The sequence below is a fragment of the Vidua macroura genome, chromosome 8 (assembly GCF_024509145.1).
Source record: "Vidua macroura isolate BioBank_ID:100142 chromosome 8, ASM2450914v1, whole genome shotgun sequence".
In the NCBI taxonomy this organism is placed as follows: domain Eukaryota; kingdom Metazoa; phylum Chordata; class Aves; order Passeriformes; family Viduidae; genus Vidua; species Vidua macroura.
In genome coordinates, this window is record NC_071578.1 from 2,539,810 (window position 1) to 2,557,026 (window position 17,217).

Here is a 17,217-nt window from a genome sequence, read left to right on the forward strand (position 1 = left end):
CAGTCAGCCTTAATACAGTTCTGTAAAAACAAGGGGTATTTATCTTGTTCTGTCTCTAAACACACTGGAGAAGAAAAAAACCCAAAACTCTTCTGTCTGTTCCTGGTTTTACCAGGCAAACCCAAATCCTCCTGAAATGGAAACCACCACAGGGAAAGCTGCCTGTTTATCACACAAACCATCACAGCATCGGAGGCCTGCAAAAAACTGCAGTTCCTCCCCCACAAATCATGAGGTTGATACATCTGCTGGAGAAGTGGAGCCAACCTAAACCCTTGTTGATGTGACTAATAAGGTTAGATAATTGGATTTCTGGCAGATTAGTTTAACAGCAGCCAACCATGCCATTTGGAAGTTCTCTCTGGAAGCAGTGCTGGACAAGGATAATTGGTACTTGCATATAAAGGATATAAAGCAGCACATTACATCGACCCATTAAGCATCAAAGCTTGCCTAGGTACTGGTAATATTAAAAAAAATAGATTTTATCTATTTCTATAACTTCAACACAAAAGAAAAAAAAAATGAGTGAGGAATCTACAGACCAGGCAGCCCCAGTTCAGCTCCTGAGGAAACCACAGAGCAAGATCTCATGGAAGGTTTTTTCCAGGTACACAAAGGGCAAGAAAGTGACTGGGAAAAACCAATTTACCAAGCTGAACATGAAAGAAGGTGTCCCCCTTCAATGGAGCCTAAATGTGTCCTGGATTGGATCAGCAAGAGCATGGCCAGAGCAGCAAAAGGACTACTGCACTTGTTGGACCACGGGTGGAATTCCGTGTCTGGCTCTGATCCACCAGCTGAGAGAGACCCTGGCAAGCTGCAGATGGTCTAAAGGAGGGCCACCATCGTGGGCAGAGTGCTGCAGAACCTGCAGTGGTTGAAGGAATTGGGTTTGCTCAGCCCAGAGAAAATCCAACTCAAACATTCCAACACCTAAAAGGTGCTCAGAGAGGAGATGGAAGCAGAAACAGGCACAAGCTGATCCCAGGAAATTCCATCAGGAAATAAAAAGTGGAAAGTCTGAATCATAGAACCCTGGAATGGTTTGGGTTGGAAGGGACCTTGTGTCATTCCAAATCCCCTGCCACAGGCAAGGACACCTTCCAAAGTCCAGGATTAAATAGTGGAATAGCTCACCCAGAGAATTGCTCCAACAACCCTCACTGGAGACACTCCAAACTGAGCTCCAGGTGGTCCCAGATAACCCAACCTAATGCCCAGATTAATTCCAGAGGTCCCATCCAGCCTAGACTTTCCTTCAACCCTCTGCTTTTCCCAAGCCTGTGATCTTCATTCCCCAAAGGCCACCCTGAGATACTCAGCAAACTCAGAACTGCATGATCAATGGACAGATTGATTATTCCTTGTAGGATGTGGCTGGTTCCTCCAAACTCATGGAAAATGTTTTTTTTTTTTTTTCCCTCTGCACCTGTCCTGTCAATGATACACCCATAAAGAAGCTACACTGCTACAGAAAATATTATGTCAAGTACAACCCCAGACATCTCTGACTTGAGGATGAGGCATTTTTCTTAAATGGCAAAAAAAAACCCTCCCTAAGTGAAATATTTAGGACATTCATTTATTAAAATCAGCCAGCTATTCCACACAAAGCTGGTTTCCTTCTGTCAAGAAAATTGAGGGCCATATATTTAGCTATAAAGTCACCCTCGGATTTTTCATGATCTATATAATTGTAGAAATAAAAAATGACAAGCAACAAAAGAGAGCATCTGACAGGAAACTGTTTAAATGGCATCCCAGTGAGCATTTCAATCTTTACAGTAGCACTGGAGTCAAACATGAGAAAAAAATGATTATGCAGTAATTGGATGAAGTCAAAACACAGTTCACAACCTCTCCACACACCATCCAGCACAAAACAAATCAAAGCAATAAAGCTGATGCCATTTCCCTTGCTTAAGTCTCTCCATGCAGATTTTCATTCACTCTGCCTACAGATTTATTAAGAGCTGCTTCTCCACAGCAGCTCACAAGAAAAGTATGGGAAAGGATAAGGTTTTTTATCCAAGAAAGAAAACTGCCAACAGAAAGGGAAAAAAAAGCAAACAACACATGTCAAGCTTTATTGCAAACTTCACAAGGTCATATCCTGAACTGACAGAAATCTCACAGTGGGAAGGAGCTCCACTGGCTTAGTCCAAACCCTACCTGGCCTAACTAGTCTTAAACTCAATCCATAAGCAAAGTTTCAAGGGAAGCAATGTCAGATGAATGATATCTGGAAACTTTCTTTCACTCCACTTGTCTTTCAAAAGTTGAAGCTATCAGGAAAAGATGGTGTGTGTGTATTCAAGGGCTCCCCTCAGCAGTTCAAATCAAATAGAATAAAAATGCTCCATTACTATTTGAGATTTTGCAGTGCCTGTAGAGCAAGAAGAAGCACAGACAGTGCTGGTTTGCTTTTTTCCTCTTCAAAATCCATAAAATGGTAAGGCAAATCAGAATTATAATAGAGTAGAGATGATAAATCCTTACAGGTTATACTTTTGCCACATTATCAGGCTTCCATTATGTCCAATTTATCTCAGGAGCAAACTCCTTGTGTGAGTCACAGTGACAATTTAAGACATCTGTCTTTGCTCCTGTGCCATAACCAAAGGTTTCATTTACGACATGCAAATCTCTCCTTTAATAACCACTTCAAACCAACAGATGAAAACTCCACAGCCCCTCGGGAGCTGTAGGAAATAAGCAAATCCATAATTATATTATTCCTTAGAAAAATGAGAAATAACAAAACTCCTCATGTCTTGTCAAAGAACAGCCACGTCCTCCTTGCTTTAAATGTCTGCAGCTCTCTGCTTACCCTCTGGAAGCTCCTGGTGGAGTGGAATTCACACTGCATCATGTCAAAGAAGATGGGGATCGTGGCCTTCCGCAGCTCCGTCTCTGGGATCAGTGTCATCTCCAGGATAGGCCCCACCATTTCTGGGATGAACTTGATTTTATGCTGACCTTTAGGAGAAAAGATGCATTTCAGAGTGAACAACCCCTGGCTTTGGTAGAAGATGTAAAAGCTGTATTAATATGCTTATGGAGCATAACAAAGCATGTTTTAATACCTGGCTCTACTGAGATACTTTTTTATTATTCTTATTTATTTGATGATTATAACCACCATTATAATTACTGTTATTAATAATAATTTTATTACTATTTAATTATTATTAATTATTACCACAGGAGAGGAGGTATTGTCTAAATCCAAAACTAGAGGAGTTGTTGAATCAGTCATCAAGCTGGGACTCGCCTCATTTCCCACTACATATTTTCACACCCAAATTTCCAGGTTTTATTTTAAAACACGACGTGTGGCTGGCAGGGAGGAAGGCTAAAAGGCACATCACTTGTATTAACTTATTTAGACTCCTGTGTGAACAAAATGTTCTCGGTGTCAGTCTATCAAAGTGTCACCACGAGTGCAGCCTAACAGAGCCTCGAGACATGAAAGCACAGCTCAGCCAGCCCACAATATGTCTCCTTTCCTCGGAGCTGAGCTGCCTGCAAAACCTGATTGCAGATTTAGCTTCCCAAGAGAAAGCTGCTCCTCCCCCCATCCCTGCTCTGCTCCACACAGGGAAGGGAAATTAAAGCTTAGCAAGAGTGTGGCACCTAATAAATATTGGGAAAAAAAAGCAGGCTGCTGTTTGTATTATTGGCTAAATGGATGCAGAGTGTGTGTGCTGCAAATTATCTGGTGAATAAGTCCATGGAAAAATCATCAGGATGGCTGGAGTGACATTTAAGTTCATCCAATTCCACCCTTGACATGCAAGGACACCTTCCACTATCCCAGGTGGCTCCAGCCTGGCCTTGGGCACTGCCAGGGATCCAGGGGCAGCCCCAGCTGCTCTGGGCACCCTGTGCTGGTGTTTCATCACCTCCCTGTACCATGGTGCTGGAGCAGCACAGCCCTCAGAGCTCCAGGCAGAAGTTTAGGAAACACAAACACATTTCTCCATCAGCAACAGGCTGGGATCCACTGGGAGCTCAGGACAGAACTGGAGATGTTCCTCACAAATGCCCTCTCAGGGATGTTTACAACCAGGTTCAAACACTGTTTCTATACCCACTATCGTGCTTCAGACCAGATTCTTTGGATTCCAGTCCTCAGTTTCCTCCAGCACTCAAACTCTTGCTTCCCACTGCAGTAACCAGTGGTACAGGACAGAAACAGATTTCAACTCATTTTTATTCCACTGCACTCCACCACTGTGACAGTAACCAGTGAAGTCTTTAATTGGTAGTTTCACTTTGACCAGAACTAACATAAATCTCAACAAATGTAATCAAGAAAAATCCTTTACCACCAAAACACGCTCCCTTTTTTTAGCAGATATAATTTAAGTCCCTTGATTTGGCAAACTCCTGAATCCTATTAGCATTAGCAATTGGATCAGGGCAAATTAATACTCAAGGAAAATGGTGACTTTGGGTGCTGCTGCAGTGCTGGGGCTGCTCAGGAATATCAAGTGAGAAGCCCAAAGCTTTTCCCTCAGTCTCCTACAAGGATGATTACACTGGACCTCTCAGGTGACAGATCTCTTGTGTTATGCCTGAGGAGTGTCAGAGTCAAGACTGCAGAAAACAAATAACGGTGACAAAGTTGTTCATCACGCGCCGACTGAACTGCGAGTCCTCCCTGTGCCACAGAGGGCTCTTCCACTGCCTCAAGCACAGGAATTCCCTCAGAAGAGGAGTATCTTTTGAACTTGAGATGTGAAAAATCCACACAAGATTCGAATCTTCGATTAGATGACGATCTGCTTGCAGCTCTCTGGGGGAAGCCCCTGAAGCGGGAGCCCTGGGTGGTGTCACGCGCATCGGTGGTGACACGCATGGCTTTGCTGTGACAATGTTGGGCCACTAAAGAAAGCATTAGGAGCAAAGTAGGAAGGGAAACAATCCTCCCCTGGCCCCCCAGGGCATCCATGCCCCAGCAAGGAATTCACCTTTTTCCTCCCTGCAGAGACTCCAAATGTGACAAGTCTGGGAGAAAATTGAGGAGTCTCTTCTGAAAACCAACTCGTGCAGCTGCTTTAGGAACCAAAAAAAAAGCCCCCTTTGAACATACAAAACCTTCCCCTTGCAGCACCTTGTGCCTGGCCATGCTCACACAGCAGGAAGGGACCTCACCACAACCCAAGCCCAAGGTGCTCTCCTTGCTGGACAGTGTGATTCTCATCTCCCAGATTCTTCCCATTTCACTTTGGGCCACAAAAACCTGTGAGTAATTTGCCAGCAGCCTCCCCTGTGCCCCGGGCCTGCTGGGAACACGGCTGACTAATCCAGAGAGGGTGATGTGCAATGACTTTATTTATGCAACACCCAAAGTTCAGGGCTATTTTTAACCCTGCCCTTCCCTCCCACGACAGCGAGGGCCCTGTCAAGACACCTTTGGTGACGTCAAGCGCTGGGAGGGACGGTGGCACTCGCTGGAGGACACCTGCAACCATTCCCCTTCACCTTGGGGAGTTTCTCTTCTCCATCTCCCCCCAGCTGGCTCAGACGTCACCGACACCCCCGAGCTGCCTTTCCCTGGCCACCTTTCCCAGCAGGATGTCACCTGAAATGTCACTACGATTCCTCTGCCACCCAGCTGTGGGTGTCACCCTGTGCACAGGACCTGCTGGCAGAGCCTTGGGTTCTGTTTGCTAAATTGCATCACAAAACCCTTTCCAGTGTGTGGTTTTTGAGTCCCTGCATCTCCAAGACAGGTCACGGCCTGTTTGATGCTTTTTTGATGCTTTAATGTCTCAGCAAGGTTTAAGAAGCCCCATTTTCAACAAAACACTGACTCAAAGTAGCACATTTTAAAGTTCAGGTTGTGGTATGGAAGGAAAAAAGCCTCTAAAGTGCTGTTCTGCACTATAAATGTTCTTTTTTTTTTTCCTGCTCATAAAAATAGGAAAGTGTGATTATTGAGGCCTCCCCTGCATCAGAAACAGGCAGGCAAGTGAAAACTTTAAGAATTCTTATTTTACTATTTAATTTCAGAAATAAAATGTATTCTTTTAAATGTGCATTATAGCTGGAGGACTGCCTTGCTCCCAGCTGGGGAATTTTAACTCAGCAGGCATCGTGTGTTAATCGTGGTATTTGGAAACAAAACCTGATAAGACAAAATTTGGTTTTGAGGCTTTTTTATACCCTTTAATCCATAAATCAAGTCAGGGTGGTTTGGTTTCATCACATCTCGTGCACAATGGCACAGACATAAAAAACCTGTGCTGAAGAACTCCAGAATTCCAGCCTTCCACTTCTGATTTGGTTTTCTGAACCTACACATGAATAATTTGATTAATGCAGTGCAGCTTCCAAGATAAAAGTGTCAGGCACCCCCCAATCGATTCCCATGCAGTGAGAAGTTGGAATTCCTTCTTAATTGATGCTGTGACACAGATGAGATTGGCGAGGAGCCAGAAGTGAAACATGATCCATGAGTTTAACATGGACTCTCTTGTGTGGCAAAGAAGATGAGGAAAATCAAGGTGCTGCTCAGGAGAAGCACAAAAGCTGCCTTGTACTGGGGTCCTGCCTCACATTTACCTTTCTCTCCCAGCTTTTCTTGGGAAGAGCAGCAATTTCCTCACTCCCTCCACATGTGGGATTTTGGCATTAATGATCCCACTAATGGATCTGAGAGAATAACGGATATTTGAGTTTGAGGAGGTCACAGAGGCATCTTACCTGGATAATCTCCATTTATAAAAAATCCATTAAAAATAAAAGGCTTTCATGACAGCACAGAAAGAAATATTGAAGAAAACACTACCCCTTGTGCCAATCGATTCCCAAAACTGCAGGGGAAATTATTATCCTTGTTAATGGTGAGAAGCTGAACCCTGGAGCAACTAAAGAACCTGTAAAGAGCAGCCAGTGACAGCAGCAGCAGTGAAAGGCGCAAGGCACTCCACAAAGCCCAGCCTGGATAAAACAACCTCAGTTAACACCAGCTGGATGGAAAAGTCTGTGCCAAACTTTCCACTTTCAGTCTAGTAAATTCTGGGAAAAGTTTAAGAATCCACACGAATCCAAAGAGGCCAGAAATATTAGTGAGGAGAAATGGGGCTGGGGGAGCTGGGAAAGGGCTCAGCCTGGAGAAAAGGGGGATCAGGGGGGACCTTGTGGCTCTGCACAGCTCCTGACAGGAGGGGACAGCCGGGGGGGTCGGGCTGTGCTCCAGGGAACAGGGACAGGAGGAGAGGGAACGGCCTCAGGCTGGGCTCAGGGTGGATATTGGGGAAAATTCCTTCATGGAAAGGTTTGTCCAGGCCTGGCACAGCTGCTCAGGGCAGTGGTGGAGTCCCCATTCCTGGAGGGATTTAAAATCCATGTAGATGTGGCCCTTGGGGACACAGGGCAGTGGTGGCCTTGGCAGTGCTGGGCCGGACTTGACCTTTTCAGAGAATTCACAGAATCACTGGGTTGGAAGAGACCTTCAAGATCGAGTCCAGCCCAGCCCCAACAGCTCAACTCAACCCTGGCACCCAGTGCCACATCCAGGCTTTGTTAAACACACCCAGGGATGGTGACTGCACCACCTCCCTGGGCAGCCATTCCAGAACTTTATCACCTTTCTGTAAAAAACTTTTTCCCAATATCCAACCTGTATTTCCCTTGGTGCAGCTTGAGGCTGTGTGCTCTGGTTCTGTCAGTTCCTGGAGAAGGAGCCCAAGCCCAGCTGAGCACAGCCACCTCTCAGGAGCTGTGGAGAGTGCTGAGGTCAGCCCTGAGTCTCCTTTTCTCCAGGCTGAGCACCCCCAGCTCCCTCAGTGGTTCCTCACAGGGTTTGTGTTCCCAGCCCCTCTCCAGCCTCGCTGCCTCCTCTGGACGCGCTCGAGCGTCCCAAAGTCCTTCCCAAACTGAGGGGCCAGAGCTGGGCACAGCCCTCGAGGTGTGCCCTCAAACCTTACCAATCACCAACCTCTCCAATTCCGTGACTCCACGACTGTGGGCCTGGAAGAGGGATGGATTTGGCTAATTACTCACCCAGAGGCTGCCAGCAGCCCACACTGGGTGATGCAGCAGCAGCACGACACTGATTTTATTACCTGCCTGTCAAGTCACATCTCACTCGTGCACTAAGCTCTCATCTGTTCTCCAGACACTTAATTCACCGAAGATGCTTCTAATAAAAGTGAACTCAGCTGCTCTCTGAAGCCTTTCCTCATCATTCCAGCAGATAGGATGCAAATTCTGTGATATCAAATACTTATGAACCCTTGGCACTCTCTTCTCTTAGAAATGCCGGGGTTTTTCAACTCCCAGCAACAACAGCTCAGCCAGAGATAGAAGTGGAGTGGCAAACACTTTATTTCTGATCATTTAAGGAAGTTTTGATAAAACTCAGAAGAGCTGAAGTGTCTGTGCTGTTAAGCTCAGGAAAATGAAATCTGGCAGATGAGTACACTGAGGTCACAGTAAATACTCAGTTTCTCATGAAATTCAATTCCTGTACAGACAAATTATACCCAGGGAGCAGCCTAGGCTGGAGAGAGGCAGAGCTGCCTCATTTCCCTACGAGCTCCAGGGAGCTCCACCTTCCCAGGCTTTCCTGAGTCACTGATGCTGCCAGACAAGGCTGAAGAGTTTAAGCAGAATTTCCAGGCTGAGGTACTGAGAACCCTTGGACACATCCATTTTGCTCCAGCCCCAGGTACTGTGTCCTCAAGTGAGTAAATATAAATACATGTGTATATAGATATTTTTAAGGGGAAAAAGCCCCCACTGAATAGGTATCACCATAACAATGGCTTTGTGTTCAGCAAGAGGCTGAAACCCACAAAAAACACAGACAAATAAATATTAACAAGAGGGTTGTGCCTAGTCAGATGGTGAATTAAATGTGCAGAGGTGGCTTGATTTCTCAAATTTTTAAAAGCTCTCTGCAGGCATACTTTTGTTTCAAGAGAAAGTAAATTCATTCTAGAGAAGAATGGGACGGTTTGGGTTGGAAGGGACACCAAAGAACCATCTTGTTCCGTGGGCAGGGACACCTTCCATAGAGTGATTGCTCCAAGTGCCATCCAACCTGGCACTGAATTTTTTCCAGGAATATCCCTCTAAATTGTTTTTGGGAACACTGATGGATACATGCTTAGGTTACTTACCCAGGTTGTACCACATGTCCCTGATCTCAAACCCAATCTGCCTTCTCATGTCACCATACCTTGAAAAGGGAAATAAAACCAGCATTAAAACAAAATGAATCTAAGACCTACAAGCAGATAAATCTCATTTGCAAGTCAGATTCACAGCCTTCAAGAAGGGAAGAAACTCCAGAACAGGTTCTCAAATTGGACTCACACTACTGAGATTACCTGGCTACCCCCACCAGCTCAGCAATGCTTCTATCAACACCAAAATTTGGGGAAAAAAAGGTTTCCAGCCTCAACAATTCCAACATTCCATGGTCCCAGGCAGAGCTGGGAGGACACCCACCCTAAAGCTGGTGGCACCAACACCTCCCATACCCCATCAGGGTCATTTTCCACTCCCCTCCCTCTCCACAGGAGAGCTTTAATGAGTGGAAAACATCCCAATGCCTTCATTAACGATGGGATCAGAAGCCTAACGAGCTCCAAGGATGTATTTGCCACATGGAATATTTGCAAGTTAAAGACCATTACTTAAATATCAGGATGAGCCAAACTGTAATATCTGGCAACTTGTAGGATTTCTGGGGGATAACAGTGAGACACCCAGTCATTAATATGGATTAAAGAGAATCTTCTGCATCATTAAGAATCTGCTATTATCTAATGCTTAAATGCAATGTTTAGCAAAACCTACAAATTACAATAATTAAATTTTAATTATTAAATATTTGATGTTTTAATTGAAATATGTACTTAAAAAGATGGGTGAGTGTGATATTGAATTAACTGATTAATTATATCCCTTTTGACACAGAAGTGCCTTCACACAGCAATGAAAGTGCCTCCAGACCATGCATTTATTGAATCTCAAATTCATTGTCTTGATTCCTGCCTCCAAAACCTGATTAAACTGAAAATAACAATTTGAAAATTCATTATAAACAAAGATTTACAATTTTGCAAACTTTATTAAGCAACCACTTCAAATGACTTAATTTATTTAGTTATATTAGCAGTGAGAGATGCCTGTTGATTCCTTGAATTCCTTCAGTGAGATAAACTGCTCTGTTTGTTATAAAAATCACTCCAAGAAAATATGTGCCTGTGGTTCCCATCCTGACAAACAGGAATTATCAGTCCACAAATGTATTTGACAGCATTTTCTAGCTCAGCTTTTGGCTTTTTGTTCAGGTCAGGAGTCTGAGCTGAACTAAAATGCTCTCATAGGTGCTTATTAACACTGGGCAGAGAGAGCAAAGGGATTCTAAATTTAATTAAATACAATTTACCTGCAACACCATCTCAATTTCCTAAATAAAATATACCTGCCTTTACAATACCAGCTCAACTTTCATAAATAAAATACACTTGGCTCTGCAACACCAGCTCAATTTCCTTAAAAAAACCTTCATCTATAATAATATTATGGTATTTATAGCACAAGCCCCAAACCCTGAGCTCTGCTTGACACCACTTTTCCACTGAACTTGTAAATATTCCTGTTTCATCAAGGAAGCCCCACGAGTTCCAGGTAGAGCAGATCCTAAAGTGCTTTAAAATTCTCTTTCAAGGCTCAGGTAGAGCACAGCTTCCAAAGGAAACACCTCAAAACTCCGGTGGAGTTTGCAGGGCGGAACTTGGCTCCCATAAAAAGGGATGGGATGTGGAGCCCTTCCTGAATTTTCTGGTCAAAACCCAAAAGCCACACGAGCAAAAAGTCTTTAAAACCAAGTCAGGGCACCAGTGATGAACTGTGCCTGCTCCCCCTGGGATTCCTCTTATCATAATAACAGACAGAAAGGCCTGGATTGGGAAGGTGAAGGGATACAAAATGCATTTTCTTTCTCACATTTTATTTATTATACACACCAGGAGCCTGAGCTGTGCTTGCTCAGGGAATGACAGCTTGGAAATTCCCCATTTTTGTGACCTCACTGGCTTTGGGAACACCTGGCTTTTCCAGCTGCTCTTCCCAAATAGAAAAAGGATCCACACACTCTGCCTGAAATCACAACACTGGCTCTTTTCAGAGCTTGGTGTTTAGTTAAGTAATAATAAGGTCACTACTGTGGAGCCCCAATAAAAGACAGGAGAAATATCAACAGCACAAGGGGAAAACGGCCTCGATTGTGGCAGGGGAGGTAAAATGGAGAGCTGGGAAAAATTCCTCACTCAGAGGGTGGTCAGGCATTGGAATTGGTTGTTCAGGTGGAGTTTGCCACCCCTGGAGGGATTTAAAAGCTGCAAAGATGTGGCACTTGGGGACTTGGGGCAGTGGTGGCCTTGGACTCCACGATCTTGGAGGTCCTTTCCACCTTAATCACTCTGTTTAAACAGAATCTTCATGCTCCACTCTCATTTCCAGGCTTTTTTTTCCACTTTTGACAGCTTTCCTTTGCTGTGGGATTCTGACTGGCAGCGGGGTGGTTGGAGGCAGGGAATGTGATCCCTCAGAGGGAGGAAATCCCAACCCATCCTTCAGGGATAGCCCAGTGGAAAAGGCTGGAGCCACCAAAATTCCCTCTCAACGACGGGATGAACAGTAAAGAACAGACATAAATGAGAGCAGAAGAAGCACAAAGCTGAAGTGCTTTCAAAATGCAGTTTTTTAATATGTTAACATGAGAATCTTGACTTTCTGAGCATCCTGAGCAGCAAACACTGAATTCATCACTAATGAATGGTGAAATTCAGATCTCCATGCCAGGGCAGAAACACACACAACACTTGATTCATGTTTTTCAACCCAACCTTTCATTATCCCCTGATTGCATCTCAATTTGAATAGATTTAGCAAAGAAATTAAACTGAAATTATGGCACTAGACCTCGAGTTCTTGACCATGATTTAGATGACGAGCAGGACTTACTTGTTAAGGATTTTTGCTCTTTTAGCACTTGAAAAATTCTCCAGTTGCAAAGATTCTTGCGTGAGAAAAGCAACAGCCAGGTGGAAATAGTTGTTCCAGAGCTGAGAGCCCCCAAAATGACAAGAAGAGATTCCATTAATTCTCTGAAATGTTTCTCTACACACCTACAAAACAACTTTAAAGTCTCTGAATTATGCACATAAATATTTAAAGGAGAAAAGAACAGACACCACAGAGATGGTGTTTCTTGATAAATTCTTAATACAGCTCCTCGTTGCCTTTATGTTTCCAACAAATATTTCCCAGCTACAAATCCCAATTCTTTGTGTTTGATGATTCAGGCAGAATCCCAACCCAAACCCTGCTGTGATTCTGTGACAAGACCCACAAGTCAGGAATGGATCACAACACCTGGAATGAGCCTGGAATGATTTAACTGGGATAACTGGGGTTCACAACCATGAATGAGCCATGAATAAACCCACCAAAACTACACAGGGCAGAAATTTATTGCATTCATATCATTTATTCCATTAAAACTGGGAGTTTTTTTCTTACCTGTAACTCAAAGTTGGCTTGATCAAGGAATTTTTTGTTTAGCATATCTGCATACTGATTAATTGCTCGCAGGAAGACTCTGAAAGATCAAGAGAAAATTACATAATTACACACTTCTGGGGTACCTTTGTATATTTGGCATCCCAATTAGACACAAAATCTGAGTCTGTCTGGAAAGTGAAATTTGAGGCTGATACTTGAAAAGCAGTGTGATCTCACCACTGGTAAGTGTACAGAATTCTATGCAGATGTTCTCCAAATTAATCAAGTAAATTAGCATATGCAGAAACAGAGGGAGTGTTTGGGATAAAATCACTTGTCTTTAAAATATCTTTTCATAATCAAGAGATCATTAAAAATTCAGTTTATTAGCTCTATATAGACATACATGTTTCAAGTTACAGTGTTGTGTCTACGCCAGACCTGCAGCTGGTTGTATTTTAACTTAAAGGTCAAGAAAAACACATTTTTAAACACATGAGGCAAAAAAAAACTTCACTTATGGCACAACAGAAATGCTGGTAAAGGACAGCCTTTAAAACATTGTTCACTGCTCTACTTCCCAAATGCTACTTCAGTACCCACTGTAGTTTATGGAGTTCCTAAAACACCTCTTAAATTGCAAAAGGAGTTGTCCTGACAAGCTTGAAAGAGAAAACCAAATGGCACAGGAGAAGTAGGGCACTACATATTCATGGTGCTGAAAAATAAACTGATTATTCCTTGGTAGCCTGATCTCCATTTTCAAAACAAACATGAGATTCCCCCTGCAAACTCCAAATTTATGCTGTGCAGCTGCCAGCTAATACCCAGACAAATGAGCTGCTCTTTGTAGCAGGCTGGGGGAGAGATTTGTGTCTCCTCAGAGTCCCCAGAGATGATGAAAACCCCTCCTGACATGTTCTGGGTTTGTTTTTTCCCCACCCCAAAACCAATCTTGAAAATGAAAGTTCACCACTGCAAATAAAAAAAAAAAAAAAAAAATTGAGTCTCCTTCAGGCTGGCAAAAAACCCAAACCAAAAAAACCCAAACCAAACCAAAAAACCCCAAACCAAACCAGAATTATTTAAAACAAACCAGCTAGAAAGGGTTTGTACTGAATTTAAGATACTTAGCAATTTCTCCTGAAAAGAAAAATGAATATTTAGCTGAAAGTTGGCTATCCAAGAGAAAAGAAGCCTCCAGATTACCCAACATGATGGAAACAGACATTATTTATAAATATTTAAATATTTATATATGGGCACTATGTTGGCAAGCAATTATTTATGAACATATTGATATATTTATATAAATATATCAATATGTACATACATTCATAAATATATCAAGATGTACATAAATTCATCAGGATGGTAAGAGAGTTTATTTCTTTACATATGGAAATAAATCAATAAAGGGAAAAATTTGGGATATATCTGTAGTATAAGGACAGTTCATCCCCATGGCAGAGTTATGGAGGAGAAAGAAAGGATCTAAATGGGAAAATTAAAATTAAATTTAGAAAGGAAAATAGAAAAATAATTAAAATATGAAACTATTTTTAAGATATAAGCAAATATACATAAAAATGAAGTGCATACATATACACAGGTGTGTTTTATAATATTATTCTTTATAACTAAGATGACAGAGGTATCTCTGCACTTGCACCCAGCCCAGCCAAGGAGGAATTTCAGCACTTCAGCTCATTGTCAGTGTCTTTGTCAGTGTTTTGGGCAAGCACTTCATTAAGAGATTTTATAAATGAGCTGAAGCCAGCACACAAATGAACACGCTGCACTGCTCCAAAATATATGGATTTGAGATCTGTGATTCAATTACTGAGCTGTAGCACAAACCCAGATTGAAATCGAGGTTATCTGTGTGATCAGACAGTCACCAGTTTTATCCTCTCCTTAGCCCTGCTTTGCTTGCTGCTTTTGAAAGCTGATAATACAAGGAGATCTGTAAATCTTCCCCCAAAATTAACACCTGAACGTGGTGCAGGGGGCATCCCAGGCTGCTTCCTCATGGACATAAAACTGGTTCCAACTCAGGCAGGATTGTGCCTCCAGCTTAATGATGCTGCCTTAAGACATCACTGGAATGTATTCAATCTGCTCCATCTAATTAAGCCTTGGCACAATCTCATTACTTCATATACCATTATTTTTCTTTGAATTGTAACTCTCATTTTTCCCTTACATTAATTCCAGGGAATACCAACAAAGAATAAATAATACAAACTCTGCTGTATTTGCCACTAGAAAAGGAGCAGAGCACAGAATATGTGTTCAACTGGAGCTGGAATTAAACAACCCCTGGGCATCAGGAGGGTTTAGGAAGCCAGGAAATTCCTCCAATTTTCCATAAAGGAACATCCCAAAGAAGAGATGGAGAGACTTAATGTTGATTTTTGAATTATTGAAATCCCAATTTATTTTTGATTTGATTTGATTTATCCTTCTGTAACTGGATAAATCACTTCCTACATAAGTCAGTGGAGAAATCCCAGTGACAGTCAACAGAACATCATCATCATCATCATCATCATTATTATTACTTCTACTACTACTCCTACTCCCACTACTACAATTATTATTACAGTCTATCTTCATTTGCAAATCAAATGTCATGGCAAACCTCACAGCACTTTGCAGGATATTTCAGCACCTCCAGTGCCAAGAGCAAAATTAAGATGTGTTTTATCAAATGAAGTTAATTTTAAAAATATATTTATTCAAATACTGGCAAGAAGAAGTAGCAAGTTGCATGATCACTACTCTGAAGAGAGAATTTTCACAGTAAAAAATCATGCTGGATGAATTCTTGGCTCTAACCTGGGCAATGCTTTGTTATCACCTGGGAAGTTGCTGCAACTCATGAATATAAAAACGGTTCAGGTTTATGCCCAAATAAAAATTGAAAGAGGAAGCTGAAATATTTTATCATTCCAGGTGTTAGTTAAATTCTCCTCCTCCAAAGCAAGTCCTGACAATTTTCAGTAACTTCACTGTCAAAAGTTGGAGAAAACAGAAAATGAAGCAAGAAGTGGCTCTTCAGAATAAGTGGAATTAACCCAAAACCAACAGTTCTGTACTGAAAAAGAAAGGAATTGGCTGCTGGAACACTCTCAAGGATAAAAGGTGGACTTGGACATCACTGGCCAAGGGATAAATAATCAAAACTCTCAGCTGGAGAGCATCCCTTGCAGCTCCAGCTCTTATCTTGCTGTAATTAATAACCAAGATTGGCTCTCAGTTGTGTGTGCATAAAAAGAAGTGCTCTTCTTGAAATTCAGTTTCAATGAACAAAAGAATTTATTATCCATGTCAAGAAGAGCCACAGAAGTTAAACTTTGAAAAAGGGAGAAGTTCAGAGCCTGGAACCCAACACAATGGACTCTGCTGCCACGTAAAAAAAAAAAAACTAATCCGAATGTATTGGGAAAGATTTGTGAGACAAAAGACTTTATCAACCCAATTAAAAGCAGGAAATTAACATTTTCTATGATGTGATTGGAATAGAAGGAATATGATTACAGAAGGAAGTCACTTCAGAATATGTGTAAGAAAAAACGGCATTAAAATCCAACAAAAAAAAAAAAATCAACAGCCTGGGCAGAGGAGGTTTTTGTGTGAGCTCTGGGCAAGGGGGGATGGGGATGGCTCCAAAGGCATCCAGAGATTTCTGTTGTCTCTTCTGCCGTAGTTTGATCCTCTGAGCCAGGGACTATCCTCTTCTTCTGTCTTTAGAGACCTTCCCCAGAGCAAAATGAGAATAATTTTGGTTGGAAGGGACCTTAAATCCCATCTATTCCCACCTCATCCACGGGCAGGGACACCTTCCACTGTCCCAGGCTGCTCCAAGCCCCAATATCCAACCTGGCCTTGGGCACTGCCAGGGATTCAGGGACACCCTGTGCCAGGGCCTTACACCCTCCCAGGGAACAATTCCTTATTCCCAATATCCCATCTAAATTTACCCATTGTCAGCTTAAATCCATTTCCCCTTTTTCCTCCCCATCCAGGCTCTTGTTCCAAGTCTCTCTCCAGCTCTCTTGGAGGCCCTGAGAGGGGCTTTAAGGTGTCCCCAAAACCTTTTCTCTGCCACCAGGATTTTTGGCATTTGATCCCTGTTTATGCATTTCCTGATCAGACGTGTATCAGCTCTGCATGATCCAGCAGGAACGGTGAATTGCCCACCACCTTTTGAACGTGACATAAAAGTATGGCTGGGAGCTCTGAGAGAAGCCAGGGAAAAGGAGATGGAGGAAACCATGGCAGAGGTCAACATTAGGAAATACAGGCCATAAAAAATAGAAATTCTCAAAAAAAACCAAACCAAAAATCCAGGTGACCAAATCTCAGTGACCTCTGCTTGGGTCCATTCACCTCAGGCAGTTCCCATTCCTCCAGGAACTCCTCCCCTTTACGGCTCTCACTCCAGAGTTCATCCATCCAGGAATGTGCTGCTGGTTCATGAACTGACTTCAATTTCAGCTCCTGACTCCTGGGAATGTTTCCTGTTATTGATTATTATTCCCTTCCACTGGGCCCAGAGGTGCTTAATTGGTTTGTGGATGCAGAGATTGCTTCACCAAACAGAGCAAAAACGAATGGTTGGATTCTGTACTTTCCAAAAGGTCCTTTCTTCCCTCCAAACAACCTCACTGGCTC

At 42.7% G+C, this 17,217-nt stretch overlaps 1 protein-coding gene across 3 annotated transcripts in view; it reads right to left on the reverse strand.

The window, feature by feature from the left end:
* Nucleotides 1-17,217, reverse strand: part of DOCK1 (dedicator of cytokinesis 1) — a 272,498-nt gene that overhangs the window by 64,994 nt on the left and 190,287 nt on the right. For all 3 annotated transcript variants that reach the window (XM_053983755.1, XM_053983754.1, XM_053983756.1), the window contains exons 30-33: nucleotides 12,556-12,634; nucleotides 11,998-12,098; nucleotides 9,141-9,199; nucleotides 2,834-2,982 (exon numbers count right to left, since the gene is read on the reverse strand). In XM_053983755.1, the coding sequence (XP_053839730.1) occupies nucleotides 2,834-2,982; nucleotides 9,141-9,199; nucleotides 11,998-12,098; nucleotides 12,556-12,634 (388 nt within the window). The remainder of the gene's footprint in view (nucleotides 1-2,833; nucleotides 2,983-9,140; nucleotides 9,200-11,997; nucleotides 12,099-12,555; nucleotides 12,635-17,217) is intronic.